Below are 16,772 nucleotides of genomic sequence, written 5' to 3' on the forward strand. Positions count from 1 at the left end.
TTGTACACGTGCTTCCACGTGCTTCGAGCGCAAAGGAAAAGCGTGCTCGTACACCTTTAAAGGACGGGCACTGTATGAGAGCCTCTCCCGCTCTCTCTCTCTCACACTTATCGTTGGATTTCCATCGTCGTCCTCCAGCAGGCCCGGGTGGAAGAATATTGGAATTCTTATCGTGATTATTTCCTCCGTCCTCCGTTTGACGTTTTTATATAAATTTTCACGAGGCGTGCCGTCGTCTGCTCGCGCCACCGTCCAACCTAATCAAAGCGAAAACCCCTTTTTTGCGACCGAACAAATCGCATAATCGATTGCTCGAAGGTGCTAGCAGCTGGATGGCTCGATGGAATAGTAAAAAGGCCCCAGTGAGAGTGAGAGATGATACACGCTGGAGCAGCAAAATCAAATCAGGAAAGTGATTTTTCCTTCAAATGCCGTCCAAAAGGGGGGGGGGGAGACCATCCAACGCGACAACGCGTGTCTCAGTGCTGTGTTGGGGGATTGCTGGAAGCATTTGGAGAAGAAAATGGCGATAAAAAGGACAAATATATATAGAGCAGCACACTTATTTATGTGCTGGTACCGCTTCACCTATGGCATACATTTTTTAACAACCAAGCTACTTGAAGACGCCGGGAGTCCCTTACTTTATAGGGCGGGTTCCTCCGTATATTTTCCTCGATCTTGCAGGAAGTGGAAAGTGTGTTACTGAATGAATTGAAAATCGTTCAATTTGTTAAGTATTGCAGCATCTATACAGGCTCGTTGTGTTGGCCTGGGGTTTTAAGAGACGATATTGAACCTATTTGTTAGTTCAATCCTTGAGTGAAGGAGTGTAAGGAAAGTCCCGGCGTGTGCTGAATTCTGTCCCTAATGGTTCCCATTGGTGCTAGAGATATGAAGTACGTGCATTTGTTCCCCTTATCAAATATTCATCCCCTTGAGAGGGAATGACGCGATGGAATGGTCGGAATCGAATATTCATTGCTAATGGGAGGCACTTCAGGATGGCGCAACTTGCCCGTGCATTGCTTTACAGTATTTTTTATTGGCTCTAACTCAATTCTGGCTGTGCTAGAAATTCGTTCTGAGGTATTTTCAATCCCAACATTTCTACTTCTTAACCACAGTCTGCATGCTTGAGATCCTTTGCCTTATTATAGAGCGCCGCCTCATTATCTGCAGATGATTGTCCATTAAAGATGAGGCTGGCAGCGTTGACACTGGATCCTTTTTCCCACTCGCCTAGACTAGACAAATAGACTCTTTCGAATATTTATGAACACCGCCACCCAATCGCGATCGCGGATGATACTCACCAAACAGCCCTTTCTCGCCCCTGCTCCCCGCCTTTGCCAGTGGGTGGGTTTGTAATTATATTTTAATTTCAAAGCATGCAGCCGTAAAACTGTCACTTTCGGGGGTGATATTTTATATCAATTGCCAGCGATAAATCGCACCGCTGAACCAAGCCGAACGAGCCAAATGAACGAGCGAAGACCTATGACCTTATGCCGTTTTCTTCTACGCTCTCCCGTTTGCCCCAGAGCGCTCTGCTCTGCACGAGCTGTGGTGTCATTTCTTCTCGAAATCGTTTACGAACAGATGTTTCCGGTTTCCGACACTGGGAGGAGGTGGAACAGCCGATGACTCGCCCGGTCAAGTGAATCATTAATTACTTAACCAACCGCAGAGTCCCCCGCATGTGGCAGGCGTGTACTGTAAGAAGACTCAGACATATAGACACACACAGATACGGAGACACACTCTTAAGCCTAAGTTAGTAGAATGGAGGGAGGCAACAATTAAATCCCAATTCGCCCGCTCTCAACACCTCTGAGATCTGCCGACTACCGCTTACACGAGCGAGTCGTGGGATTGGAAAACCGCAGAAGTTTAACTAGAATTTCGGCACCGTTGGATAATCATGCTAAAGAGAGAAAGTGAGAGAGAGCGAGAGGACCTGCTGCACTTAAATCGTCCACTTAGACTTCTCATCCCAGCACACGACGCAAGAAAATCGCTTTTCAACACCTTCCTTCCCGGCAAAACCGTTCCGTTCCATTAGAGCCCGCCAAGTCGGTAACTCATCCGGTGAGATTAGAAGATTCCGTCCTTCCGTGAGACCTCCCCCCCACAGCTCACGGAACACAATCGTAATGACACTGTGGAACACTAATTCCTAGGTGATGGAGGTGGCAACGATCGCTGCTAAACGTTTGTGTCTGCCCACCCTAAACGGCCACCACTCACTCCCAGCGCTCATTTGGTGCTACCGATTTGGTGTTTCCAAAATTGGATCTACCCAACCCACCCCAACCGAATGGATTTACGGACAAAGTTCCCAAGGCTAAAACACACACACACACACACACACACACATTCAAGGAGAGAGAGAGTGCGGGACACCCGAAAATAGAACATTAATAATCGTTTCTTTAATTGTGCACATTATCATTCGGATCGGTCGGGGAGGGTGGACGTCGGCAGTTCTTCAATGGTTGGCGCCTACCGAGCTAAGTGTGTAGCTCTTGGAGTTAAAGATCGTCAACAACGTCGTTCCCCACCCAAAGCGTTTATGTGGTACCACCTACCAGTTGGTTGGTTGTCGCCACCCGACCAACTAGATGAATATTAAACAGTCGCCACGAGTCTGGAAGGCTATTTGAATATTAGGAGGATGGCTGACCGCCAGTCGATAAGAAACCAGTCGATCTCACAGATCAAGCACCACAGCACCAAAACGCAGTGTGAATTGGGAACTTAGGGTCAATCAGAGCGATAGAAATCGCCTTATTACTATGGAATTAAAAGCTTGACTAACAAAATGGTCGCCAACAGAGCAGGCAGTGTCGGGGCGTCCCCCAAAAGCTCAAGTGCTGATGTTATCGTTAGCAGTCTTCACTTTGCAATCAGAGCTTCCTCTTTCTGTGTTTGGAGAACGATGTGGAGATGTTCTCTCTCTCTCTTTCCCTCTGCGCCCCAAATCCTTTAACTACATCGTCGACAATTTTGTTGCTTGATTGTGCCAGGGACGCGGAGGACGCATCAACACATCAATTCTTCCGCCGACGAACGCCTGCGCCACGTGTCATTTCATTTCAATCAAGTCAACAGAACGAAGCGAACCGTGCACCGCTGGTTGCAAAGTTTTCCGCAATTGCTGTGTGCGCTGGTTGGCGAAATAAAATCGTTTAGGTAAACAGGATGCTTCCGCTGGAATAGTTCGACGTTGCTGTGCCGCTCTACCGAACGGGGAAGGTTTTGTTAAGCATCAAGGATGCTGCCGTTTATTGGCCGGGAAGGTACGCAAACGGGATAAAAACTATCCTCTTCGCTTGGAACGTTTCACGAGAAACGCAATAACAGCACACACACAAGCTACACAGAGAGAAATAGCGTTCCTTTGGGGGAATGCCCGAAATTCCGACGGATGCTAGAAACTGCTGCACAAGCGGGTATTCGCCAACACTGTTTGTGTGTTTACATTGCGCTCTTGCGATTGCTATTTTCGGTTCGACAGCGCAACCAAGCACGCTGATCTGATCTGAATGACTGGTTCTTTTGTCTCGTTGGATGCCACACACACAGGGGGAGAGAGAGAGATAGAGTTCAAAGCGATAGCAAACCATCGGGAACGTCTAGCTCCTTTGCTTTCTTCGAACAATAAGCGCAACAACGCAATTCCTCCCCACACAAAATAGAACCCCTTTTATACAGTCAAATTGTTCGCTTTTTTCAGCTAAATTCCCTCTCTCTCTCGTCGGCCCTTAAACCGTTTATACCGTGAAAAATCTCCAGCTTTTTACCAGGAAGTTTTTGCGTCAATGTACACCACTTTTTTGTTGCTGCAGGGGCAGTGATAAAACATCTCCAACATCGCTCATCGTTACAATCGAGCGCCACCAATAGTTACGCGCGCGCACGTCACGCACGGTTACAGCGCTCGGCCAAGCGTACCACAGTCGGGGACCGACCACGTGCACGTGCCCCGCTCGAGACATTAATAATCTTGCCTGATGTGATTGTACTGTGTATTTTGTGCAATTTGCGTCCTGGAAAAAAAAGAATGAGAGGCAGGGATATCGTCAGAATATATCATCATTATTATAAAGAGACTTTTTTCTTCCCCTTTTTTTGGCCTCCAACCTAACAACTCTCAGTTTTGCCGAAGCATTTCGCGATCATTTTTGCGTGACACCTCCTCCTGGTAACGCCGTAACGCTAGACGCACACAAAAACCCCTTTCTACTTTTTTTTTCAAAAACCAACGCCTCCCCTGTCTCAGTCAATATTGACGGCTGTAGTTTAGCGCCACCTTAATGGGCTTAAAGAGACAGAACCATACACACAAAGAGTGTGCGCAGAAAATCCTTCAGCACACAGCGTGTAAAGCCTCTAGGTAGGTGTTAGGGAGGACAATTTCTTTCATCTAGTTTGTTTGTGATGGATTAAAAGGTTGATGTTGGTGCGGACCTTCATCGCGCCACTTGGGAGGGTTGTATGCTTGCCAACGCACAATAGACACATTTCACACCCAGAATCACACATTTCACAAAGCCCAGACACGAGGGAGAGGTTCAACAACAAAAATAAAACACACACAAACTCCATTACAAAATAATAACGCCATCGAACAGTAACAAAAACCGATTACACCACATGTGACCAGAAAAATGGTACATTGTAACTCTTTCGTGCGTACTTGGGCACAAATTGCCCCGCGTGAGAGATTGATATTTATGTTAATTGATTTTACGCCAACCCACGTTGGAACGGAACAATGATGACTCTCAGCTCCAGCAGCTGGAACGCTGCTCAGTTTTTTGTTTTTGTTCTGATGCTGCTCTTGATGGGCTATTTCAAACCCTGTAATTAAGCAAGTTCGATCACCATATTAGGACACGACGACCACCACGAAAGAGTCATGCGAGAACAAGGAACGACCCAGAGGTAGATCCTATCGGTCGAATTGAAATCAAACATTTTCGAAGCATCCACTGACCAAACAGCTATTATAGAGCTTTTCTATAATTATAGCTTTGCACCTTTTTGTTACCACCTGGGTTAGAATTTCTTCAGCGTTTCATCCTTTTCGCTTCTTATAGTAAAAACCAAAAAATCACTCTACCAACACCAACACCTCATTCTAATGTGCCTTTCCTCTCTCTTCTTCCCCAATTTAATTACAGCAATTAACAACAAAGGCTCACCGATAGACTACAAGACCGGGTCCGCCTGCTCGACACCGACGAAGGACACGCTGAAAAGCTACGATCGCAACTGCATGGGTCCGGTACTGCCGCCCCGCAGCACGATGTGCGGACCGCCGGCCCACCACTACTCGGCCCCGCTCAACTTCCGCAAGGGCTTCACCTTCACCAAATGTACATGGAAGTGTACCGCTATCTTAGTGATACTATTAAGTGTTATACTCGTTATAACATTATTATTAACAGGTAATTGCCATTCAGCCGCGCGAACGGCGACACGACCACCACCTACATATGTGCCCACACATACACACACACACAAGTCGTTGTTTTAATCACCTAATTATAGAGACGACCACTGGAGGTGGTTGTTGGGTCCTGCGAGTCCTTCCTCTAACAAAGCATCTCTCCAAAATGACTCGCTGACGTCAAAAAACGGCGCTCCCTAGATGGAGGAGATTGGTAGCATATTCGCAACAATGTCCCCGCGCACATGTGTCCACCGGGGCCTTATGTTACATTTTCGCCCCCTTTTGAATAAAAAAAAACCATATCTGATCCGCTGAGTGAGGGTGTTTTTTATCCAAACAAAAGGGTTTTCGAAGTGCTCCAAAATGTTGAACCATTTGTTGCCTTCGATATGATGACCGTGCGAGTGAGATTGTTCTTTTTTTGGGTGCGGGGATTTTGAGAGGATATTGGACGAGCTGGCAAAAAAAAACCGAACAGCTCCCATGTACAGTCCTGCAATGTAACGCCCGATGGTAACATGATGTCCATGCGAGACATCAGCGCAACTGGACATGCCGGAAGAAGCTACGGAACAAAGGTCGGTATACATTGGAGCTCGGTTCATGTTTTTTGCTCTCTGTTTTTGTGGAACAGTGAACCAACGCGAACATTGCTAATTTGTGTAAAGTCAAAGATCTAATTCCAAATTCTGATGTAAAAGTATAACAGGGTGGCAAATGGTGATTCTGGAAATGGTTTGTTCAACAAAAAAAATCAGGAAAAGCAGATATTCTATGCCGTATCATTAGTGGAACTGTTTTTTGGAGACTTTTAATCACTTAATTTGGAAGTTTTGCACGCTCACGTGTTGGAATAGAATCACGCAGGGATCTCATTGGGATTCGTTTTACAGCTGACCATTAGAGCGTTGGATTTAAACCCACAGTTTTGGAGTTAGCTGGGGAGGCTATTTACACTCACTTCCCGATTCATCTGTCCCATACGAGCTTCTACCAGAAGTCCAGTCCAGTGACGGCTAATGAACGTGATTTACTAACCTTGACATGGGATAGAATTACACACGTCCCTCGATGTCCGACGGTGTCCTTTTACTCGCTTAATCCCTTCCGTTAACTGTCCAACAAACAAAAAATCAAGGGGGAAAGTAACACACGCTCCAGGAAGAAGTCCACACAGCGCACCATATGTTTATCCCATCTTTCCCGTTTGAATAAACGATCCGTTTTGCATCCGTTTTCAATCTTCCAATGGCCACAGCGTGTTTGCGTGCGTCAGCTGAAATTATGATTAATTCCAGTAGCACAGTCAAAATGAGAACCTCTGAATGATTCTCACGATCGATCGATTCCTCCCGGGAAGCCCAGGAAGATGCTGTGAATGGTCAATAATGATGAAGGTCATTTGATCCTTTTTTGTGAAAAAGTTGTAGGGCTTTTTTTGCCCCTCGGGGCCTACACACAGGCACACACTTACGGAAGTCACATTTGGACGTTTCAATCCCCCATTTCTAATCGCCGTTTTCTCTTCGCTCTTTCCTCCACAGCATCTAACGTTTTAAGTATATCATATCCAACCACCAACCCCTGTACAGTTCTAGTCGACGAGAAGGCAGAAATCTCCGCAGCCAAAAGCACGATAGCGGACGCGAACCGGGCCGGCATACCGGGCGGCGGCGGCGACGGCCTCGGCCTCGACCAGTCCGCCCTGGCGCCGTCCGCTTCCGGTCGGCCGAAATCGATCGCGGCCGATGAATCGTCCCCCGGCGGTTCGGCGTCCGGTTCGTCCTCGCTATCGGCCGCCTCGACGGCAGCGACCGGCAAGGCAGCTGGTACCGGCGGCACGGCAGGCACAGGTACAGTACCCGATAAGCAGACTGTTGCATCCCTTCGTTCGGTAGAGTTGTTGCACGCAGTAGCTGATAGTGTTGACGGTAGAGGTAGTGGTGATGGTAGTGGTAGTAGCAGCACGATGGTTGTAGTTAAGCGTTCCCGCCGTCAGGCACCGGGTGACATCGTCACCGGAACTGACACCACCGCCAGCAGCACTGACCGCAACGGCGACCGGGCTGATGATAACGATTTGTTGCATGCTTCGGTGGGCACTGTTGAGCTGGTAGCGCTTCCTTCCACCCCCGTCTTCGATCAGTACGGGGAGCTGGACGAACCTCCAGAACCTCCAGCCATGACTAATTTGCTTGTGGAAACGGCTGTCAACAGTGAAACCGTTTACGATGGACGGGACGGTGATGGGCTTTCGGTCGACGGTGAAGACATCAGCCTCCCACCAGAAGATGATGGCACTTTTATCACTAATGATAATGACTTGTCTCCTGTTGGTGCGCCGGTGGAGTCTTCCACGGAGCAAGCTATTATTGACGCACGACCGACGACCGAGGATGAGAAATGGGCCAACGATGACCCATCGGCTGCGGTGGTGTACGCGCACGTACCGCTAGACCAGTCCGAGGTAGCGCTGGTAAGCCTCGAGGATGGTCTGGAGCTGGGCAGGGAGCGTGATAAGCACTACTACAAAACCATCGAACAGGTGGCGATCAAAGCGGGCGATGATGATGACGGTGATGCATCGAAGCTTCAGGAAGAGGTAAGAATTCACACACTCCCCCCGTCGGTGGTTCCGGTGCAGCCAACGGCCGTGCCGGTGTACCTTATCAACGAACCAAACGGTACGTCATCTTCCCGCGAAGATGCCTCAAACGGAGCTCAAGAGGAGCTGCCCCGACTGCTGGTAAACATTTCCATCGCCACCGATCACGGCTCGGGCACCGTGCAGCACTCCGTCTACGTCCTGCAGGTGTCTATCCCAACACCGCCGGAACATATGCCACGACCCCCGGTAGAGTCTCCAGAGTCACCACCACCACCGGCGAACTTGGCTGTTCCGCCCCCCGTACAGTGTCCACCGGAACCACCGCCAGCACCACCCTGCCCAATCAAATGTCCCTCGGATTCGGCGTTCGCTCGCTATCGCGTCGTCGCCGTACCGGTCGAGGACGATAGCGAGTTTGTCGAGATTGATGAGGATGGTTTGGAGGGCGAGTTGGTGGACACCGGGCTGGGTGAACCATCATCCACCGAGCCGCCCGAAGCGCTCACGGAAGCCAACGATGGTTTGACGCAAGAATTTACCACAGCCCAACGGCTGCCTGAACTTACTGCTGATGAGCAGGAGGAGGAGAAGCATGATGATGACGAAGCTACTACTAGCTCCAGCCTCAGTAGCGTAGTAGCGTCGACCACATCCGCAGCGCAATGTCCCGAGGTAACGCCACCGCCCATTCTCATCCTGGAAGGTGAGCAGAGTAGCATCAGCAAGCAGCAGCGTTTCCCCATGATCTCATCATCACACCTTCCCGCTTGACCCTGACGTCCCTGTACATACAAGCCCGCCTCTCACACTATCCAGCGAACAGAAGAGTGTCTTCATCAGGCAGCAATCGATACGCCGCGTCCCAGCGTGTGCCCTGAAAGTCGCTAAAATGAACCGAAACGGAAGCTCAACCTCAAAAACTGTGTGTGTGTCTCTCTCTCTCTCTTCTGTGTGTGTGGGGCAAGGATGAACAAAAGCGCTGCTTGAAATTCAACGAAGCGACCGTCACACAGCTGCGGTGCCTGCACACACTAACACCATCATCCGGCTTTTAAGCCTTCCCATCTGTATAAATACGCCTTTAGCCGCATGCTTTAGTTCACCAACGCTTTTCGCTTGATTTGAGCCGCATTACACCTTTAGCCTCGAGTTCGGCTTTTTTTGTTGCTTTGTTTTGTTGCATGTACATTACATTGTATGTGTGTGTCTGATAGTGTAGCTTCTCACTGCACACTAATTAGTATGCACAGCGTGCTCCTATCGTATGTGTAGTTTAGGTTATCCTGTCTTTTCCGGAGCAACGCAGAGACCACACTAACTATTCCCATGTAGTCGATGGCTTGAACGAATCTCTTGTACCAACATACATACTAACTAACTTTTTTATTCCAATTCGCTTCTCTTCCCTTTCTTGTACCCGCTGTTTCTCTCTTCTACACATTCTTTACTATTTTTTTATTTTCTACTTCTTTTTTTCTATTTTTATTATTTCCCTTAACCATTTACCTTTTTTGGTTGGCGACCTGCCTTCCTTTTTTATGTACTTTTTCGTTACTACCTTCATTTTCCCCGATTTGATCATTGTGTGGGGTGAATGGTCGTACTTAAAAAACCAACCCACACAACCCACCAACCACAATGAACAACAACTACTACAGGTGCAAGAACGTTCCCGGCGCGAAGCTTCCCACCGGACGGTACCACCTTCTCGCAGATCACGCTCGGCCAGCGGCTGTCGAAGGAGATCACACCGTACAGCTACTGGAACATGCAGTTCTACCAGTCGGAGCCGGCGTACGTCAAGTTCGATTACAGCATCCCCCGGGGCGCCTCGATAGGTGTGTACGCGCGCCGCAACGCCCTGCCGACGCACACGCAGTATCACTTCAAAGAGGTCCTGAGCGGATTCAATGCTCGCCAGACACGTGCCACTCACGTAAGTATCGTCCTCTGCCAACATCATCATCATCATCAAGTCTGTCCTATTAAGTCTTGAAGTCTTTGGTAGGGGTAGGGGATTGAATTTAAGCAGCTGGTAAAGTGGTGCCAAACGGACATGTGTAAGAATACACCACACCCTGGGAATAGAAAACAAATTCACAACCCTCCGCTTTTTTTGTTGGGATTGAAATACTCTCCCTCTCCCTTCGCAGGTCCCTTCCTTCTTTTACGATCCATCAAGATCAGACAAAACTGATTAATTAGAACGATATAGCCACGACGAGTGCCGGCACCCGGTGTTTCTCGTTTTAGATCCCGCTTCTAATCGCGTTTTGGATTTCGGGTTCGATTCTCGTGCTAGTAATTGAATGTCCCCGCGCGCTGCGCGTTAGTGTGTTTACAGGGTTAGCTGGGAGTCTTACGCTCGGAGTTATTCAACATTATTTGATACATTTTGTTTGAATAATTTTAGTCCAATCTATTCATTGTATTTTGTTCAATAAGAACAGTTTCATTACATTTTGTTTTTAATCTAATTTGTTATGACCACATTCACAACAATACTCGCGTCAACCATTGTAGAAAAGCTTTTATCTTGGGTTTTATCAGTAAAAATTAAATTGAAAGGTTGCAACCAGGGATCTATCGGTAGTCTTAAGTCATCAGGCAATTCAAACATTTAAAAATGATTCGGTAGACCCTGCATTCCCATTATCCAACTCCTCTATTTTCTCTTATCCTCTTAACGGCCACTTACGTAACTTGTCCCGACCACACATATGTACGTCCTGACCCCTCTCCGTGCTCAGCTGTAGAGGGTTGCGTGTCTGTCCATCCTTTACCGATTTCCTATGCAGCAGCGGCAGGACGACCTCACAGGTCAACCTCATTTGTTGAGCGATTTATATCCAGCGCTCCCGGTCGCTTGTAACAAGCGTGCTCCTTGCTTCAGCTTGCGTGTGCGATCGAGCGATAATGAAAAGTTAACTAAACAACCCTAAAACGTCCTCTGTTCGTCCGTTTCCCCCAGTCGCCCGTGAGCGCTGATTTGACGGCAGAGCGGTGCGACAAGGTCACTGAGCAAATATTGATAAAAATAGTCGTCCAACGAATGGAAGTTTAATGTGGCCCACGAGTGGACACAGGAAGCGCCATGAGGTCATGAGGCCTTTTTTGCTGCTGCGTACTAACGGGGCGTGAATATCCGTTAGCTAAACATGAATATTAGCTCACGGAAGAAAACGGGGGCCCATGATTTGATCGAACACACCCCTCCTACTGACTCTAGACAGCAGAAAAAGCAATCTACTTCCCATTTTCTTGTTGCTGTATAAATTATTATTAACGATGTATCGCTTACCCGGTTTCCCAACGTTCTCCCAAACAGCCATCGATGCGTCGAGAGGTCACCCGCTACATGGAGCCGGGCCACTGGTTCCTGTCAATCTACAACGACGATGGTGACGCGCAGGAGATTGCGTTCTACGCGGTCGTCGCGGAGGATATGACCCAGAACTGCCCGAACGGCTGCTCCGGCAATGGTCAGTGTCTGCTCGGACACTGCCAGTGCAATCCCGGCTTCGGTGGCGACGATTGCAGTGAGAGTAAGTGATGCTGCTGCTGGCAAGCAAAAAGGAATATCAAGGACGTGGGGCACTAACAAACGATACTCTCTTCTCTTCCAGGCGTCTGTCCCGTCCTGTGCTCGCAGCGTGGCGAATACATTAACGGCGAATGTCAGTGCAATCCGGGCTGGAAGGGCAAGGAGTGCTCGCTGCGTCACGATGAGTGCGAAGTGCCGGACTGCAATGGCCATGGACACTGTGTCAGCGGCAAGTGCGGCTGTGTGCGCGGCTACAAGGGCAAATACTGTGAAGAAGGTAAATCCTTCTGGATACTTTTTCCCGTGTTTGGGAGCTACACCCCCGGAGTATGGCCCCGAGTTTCGGGTGCAAATGTCTTTCCTATTTGTTCTCTTTTCTCTATCGCGCCCTTATCCGTTGTACTAAAACCGTGTACTAAAACTAACAGAAGTAGAGATCATCATCTCGCGCTGTAGATGCCACTGACTACACCGAAGTAGAGACCCAAACACACCAGTAGCTTATCATTTACTAATCCCAGCTTTCCAGCAACATTGAGAAAGCAATAAGCATTAAAATTCAATAACTCTTGCTAATCGAATACTCTCCCGCTCTCTCTCTCTCTCTTCCATTCCAGTTGACTGTCCCCATCCGACCTGTACCGGGCATGGGTTCTGTGCCGAGGGTACCTGCATCTGCAAGAAGGGCTGGAAGGGCCCGGACTGTGCCACGATGGACCAGGACGCACTGCAATGTCTGCCCGACTGCTCCGGCCACGGTACATTCGATCTGGACACGCAAACCTGCACCTGCGAGCCCAAGTGGAGCGGTGAGGATTGCTCCAAGGAGCTGTGCGATCTGAACTGTGGCCAGCACGGGCGATGCGTCGGCGAGACGTGCAGCTGTGATGCCGGATGGGGCGGCGAGTACTGCAACAACAAGCTGTGCGATCCACGGTGCAACGAGCATGGCCAGTGCAAGAACGGAACCTGCCTGTGCGTGACCGGATGGAACGGGAAGCACTGCACACTGGAAGGATGTCCGAGCGGGTAAGGTTAAAGGTTGGCACGTTGGTTTGGAGTGGTTTTAAGAATTCATGTTCTTGTTGGATTTACAGCTGCTCCCAGCACGGCCAGTGTCATGTGAGTGGCGAGCTGATGTGGGAATGTCGCTGCTACGAGGGCTGGGACGGTGCCGACTGTTCGGTACCGCTCGAGCAAAACTGTGGCGACAATAAGGATAACGATCGTGGTAAGTAGCCCCTCTAAAGGACTCTCTCTGTTAAGCGAGACTTTAGATAATAAAGCGCCATCTGTATGATTCATCTCTCTCTCTCTCTCTCTCTCGCTACATAAAAGATGGCCTAGTCGACTGTGAAGATCCGGAGTGCTGCGGCAGTCACTCGTGCAAAACGAGCCAACTGTGCGTGTCCGCCCCGAAACCGATCGACGTGCTGCTGCGCAAGCAACCGCCCGCCATTACCGCCTCCTTCTTCGAGCGCATGAAGTTCCTGATCGACGAGGGTAGCCTGCAGAACTACGCCAAGCTGGAAACGTTCAACGAAAGGTAAGCGTTACGCGTCCAAACCAACCACAGTTTGTTGTTTTTTTTTATTTGTTCTTCTGTTCTGTTCCATTACGATTTAATTTTTAAATACTCTCTGTTTTCGTGTTTAATTTTGCGCATTGAACCCCACCCACCGCCACAATGCGCGGTGCGAGAGATCAATGATTATATTTTTATAGCAATTGAAAATGCTAATTTGTGCGAAAGCAGCAAAAAAACAAGGCAAATGAGTCGTGTGGCACTCGATGACGAACAGTTTTGCATTAACATGTGTGTGTTTTGTTTTCTTTTTTTATATCCTTTTCGCTCCTGTTTTCTCCCATTAACTTTGTAAATGTTTACACACACACACACTTTATCGAATTGATACACTGTTGTATGTATCGTTCGTTTTTGTTTGTTTTATTTTCCATGTTTCAATATTTGCTTTAATCGCTCTTCTGTTTTGTGAAGAGTTGTTCATTGTTTTATGTTAAGTGTTCTCTCTTTGTACTTCACAACTTTAATGGCAACTGTTCGTCATCAATTTCTTGAACTATTCTTCTACTCTGTCAGTTATATTGGTAATATTAGTATTATTTTATTCAAAATTTCAATCATTAAAAACTCACCAATGAGCTATCAGAGTGAATGAAGAATTTAAAAGTCCACACTGCCTCGACGCACCACTGCCGTAACATAAATAATTATACATATAAATATTCACTCACGTTCTGTTATTTTATCGTATATATACATACAATTACTATATAAATATATTATGTTGTGCCCCCGTCTATTTATACATCCTCCCGCTAATTGCCATTTGTTTTGATTTTCAATGTTCCGCATCAACCAAAAAAAAAAGAAACAAACAAGAAAAAAAGAAGGAAAATGGAAAATAAATTAAAACAAAAGTGACACCTTTTACCCTTTTACCCAATTCCCAACCATGACAAAAAAGGATTGTGAAAAATACCAACAAAACAAACAAAAGCGTACAAGAAGTGATGGTTTTTTGAAAGCAACGAAACAGAGGGAACAAAACACAAGCAAAATTGTCATTTACAATGTATCAAAATGAGAGATTCTGCAGAGCCGCGCATCCTGAGAACACAAAAACACAGAACACAGTCCCAGAAACTCACACAATTCTCTCTGTGAAAGGAAGATAAATTAAAACACTCCCACCATTAAAGGCAAATTTGAGCAATAACAAAACAAAAAAAAGCCCACATTGGCGCAGTGCAAATTGACTCCTTCGGGGGGGGTGGCCAACACCAATGCGACAATTTCAGTTTCGCGCTTTAATGTTTGCGTAAAGAGATGTGCATTGTGAAACCGTTTCCGTGAAACAATGCGCAATGCAAACAGTTCGGAACAGTTCTCTCTCGCTGTGCATCACACAATCAGAGAATACTCGCAGATCGCTTTATCATGCAATTTGCTCTTCTTCTTTTTCTTGTTGTGCTCCCTACAAATCTGTGTGCTTTGTTCGTGATATTGCCTCCATGCGCCACACTCCCTGTGTGCAGGATTTTCCATTATGTATCGCAAATTAATACATTAAATATTAATCATCATCGAGCTGCGAGCAGCAAAGTACGAAAACAGCAATAACAGCAAGCAGCAAAAAATGAAACCTTTACTCCTGAAGTTCCGTGGCTGATGGGGCCACCCACTCGGCCTGAGGGGACAGCGTTTGTCATATTTTCCCAGCAGGTGGTGTGGTGGAAAACCATCACACACGCTAGCAAAATTCCATTCGCGAATGTGGCCGCGCGAGATCGATCGGATTCGAGTTCATGAGAAGCTCTCTCTCTCTCTCTCACACTCTAGCTTTTTCTCTAGTGTGCCTGCGAGTGTTGACTTTCCGCCTGGTGAAGGAAACCGCACACACGGCACAACGGCGGGTAAAAAGGCCGTGAAAAATTAATTCATACTCAATCGCTCGATGATGATGATTATAACACCAGCACTTAATGCGATAATATTTTAATTATTACCAGTGAGCCCCCCGAGCGAGCCAGCAGCGCCATGATAGTGGTGCCGTGTTGGTCCAGCTGGATTGGCTTTCTGCCGACCAGTCGTGATGGAGCGAATGAGGGGAGGCAATATCCTGCACAGAGGGAGGCCAGCCATCGGGTAACAGCCGGTTGAACATTGGCATTTATTTTTTGCCACCATCCCACCCAGATTGCCTTCTACACTGTAAGCCACAGAGAATGAACCCCTGTTTATAGCAACTTTGTTACGTAATGATAGGTTTTTGTTGCTATCAGTGTATTTAATTAGTACACTAAAAGGCTACTAAGGTACTTAGACAGCTTAATCGTTGAAATTAATCACAAAACAAGTCCCAATTTGGTTGATAATAAAGGGTCCAAAATCAATAGTTAACTCTACACCAGTTCCATCCATAAAATGTACTAACAAAGTTCCCATAATTTGTACTAAATTCATTCCCACTTATCGAGAGAAACCACGCAATCTAACCACGTATTCCATTTTTGCTTTTCTCCTTCCATTTCTATCTCTCTCTATCTTCGTAAACAAAATCTCGGCTAACCACTGCTAAAACTAACCACTACTAAACAACAACTACTACTACTTCTACCTCTACTACCTCACCATCACTACCTACTACTACTACTATTCGCTTCGTGAATGTGCAGCGTTTTTTGGAATCATTTTAATGCAAGGTAAGACCCCGGAAAAAGAAACCACAAAAAAATGTCAAAAAACGAAAAATAAGAGTAAACCTTTGGGGGTCGTGTCCGCATATTCGAGCGAGAAAGGAAAAACAAGTCACTTAGAGCATGTAGCTAGAGACGAGCGAAAGTCGAGCAAGCTAACCTAACTAATACTAACACCGCCCGCGTAGCGTATAACACACGAGTATAACACACCAGTACCACAGGTCAAAGCAAACAAAACCAGTAGGGGTTGTAATCAAACTGTTGCGGAATAATTCCTTCATCCATCCACACACATACCTTTCTACTTCAACAAAACCCTTTCCGCTACCTACACACCCATCACCTTGCTGCTAGCATTCATGCCTTCCCCAGAATTTCCCTAAACAACTCCCATCGAATGTTACTCTCGTTCCTGTCCTGTGCTCTTGAGTAACATTCTGCATGTGTTCCAAGCCTAAGTCCCAAGCCATATACTTCCTATATGTTCCAAAACCCTCCCCCGTTTCCCCTTACCCATTTTGATCTTTAGTTTTGTGTACCGTGATACCGAATTTATGTTTTGTATGAATTGTGTTCACCAACACTGCCAAATGCGTTCTAGTGAACTTACTGACATTGCGAGCGATTTGTGTTTTGTAGTGTCCGTTTTAGTTGCATTTTTTAAGTAGATCGTACTGTATTATCTGTATTACATTTCTTCGTTTGTATGTGTGTGTACGTGCGTATGTATGTGTGTGTATGTGTGAAAAAGAGTATAATTTCTATGAATGTGCGTTGTACTAAATAAAAGAGTACAGTCTGTTCCAGAGCTACAAAGGTCTTCAAATATTCTATTTTTGGTGCAATTTTGTACTGATTTGACTCGTTCAATCATTTAAAAATCTATAATTTATATTTTTTGCAAGAATCCACCAAGGTACTTCATTTAGTAGTTC

At 46.9% G+C, this 16,772-nt stretch overlaps 1 protein-coding gene across 8 annotated transcripts in view; it reads left to right on the forward strand.

The window, feature by feature from the left end:
• LOC120957583 (teneurin-m) overlaps nucleotides 1–16,772 on the forward strand; it is a 512,748-nt gene that overhangs the window by 484,004 nt on the left and 11,972 nt on the right. For 7 of the 8 annotated variants that reach the window (XM_040379858.2, XM_040379863.2, XM_040379859.2 and 4 more), the window contains 9 exons: nucleotides 5,190–5,456; nucleotides 7,006–7,314; nucleotides 9,728–10,005; nucleotides 11,398–11,614; nucleotides 11,696–11,890; nucleotides 12,231–12,642; nucleotides 12,711–12,844; nucleotides 12,952–13,159; nucleotides 15,814–15,840. In XM_040379858.2, the coding sequence (XP_040235792.2) occupies nucleotides 5,190–5,456; nucleotides 7,006–7,314; nucleotides 9,728–10,005; nucleotides 11,398–11,614; nucleotides 11,696–11,890; nucleotides 12,231–12,642; nucleotides 12,711–12,844; nucleotides 12,952–13,159; nucleotides 15,814–15,840 (2,047 nt within the window). The remainder of the gene's footprint in view (nucleotides 1–5,189; nucleotides 5,457–7,005; nucleotides 7,315–9,727; nucleotides 10,006–11,397; nucleotides 11,615–11,695; nucleotides 11,891–12,230; nucleotides 12,643–12,710; nucleotides 12,845–12,951; nucleotides 13,160–15,813; nucleotides 15,841–16,772) is intronic. The other variant, XM_040379866.2, reaches the window with a different exon arrangement.

This window comes from Anopheles coluzzii, chromosome 3 (assembly GCF_943734685.1).
Source record: "Anopheles coluzzii chromosome 3, AcolN3, whole genome shotgun sequence".
Taxonomy (NCBI): domain Eukaryota; kingdom Metazoa; phylum Arthropoda; class Insecta; order Diptera; family Culicidae; genus Anopheles; species Anopheles coluzzii.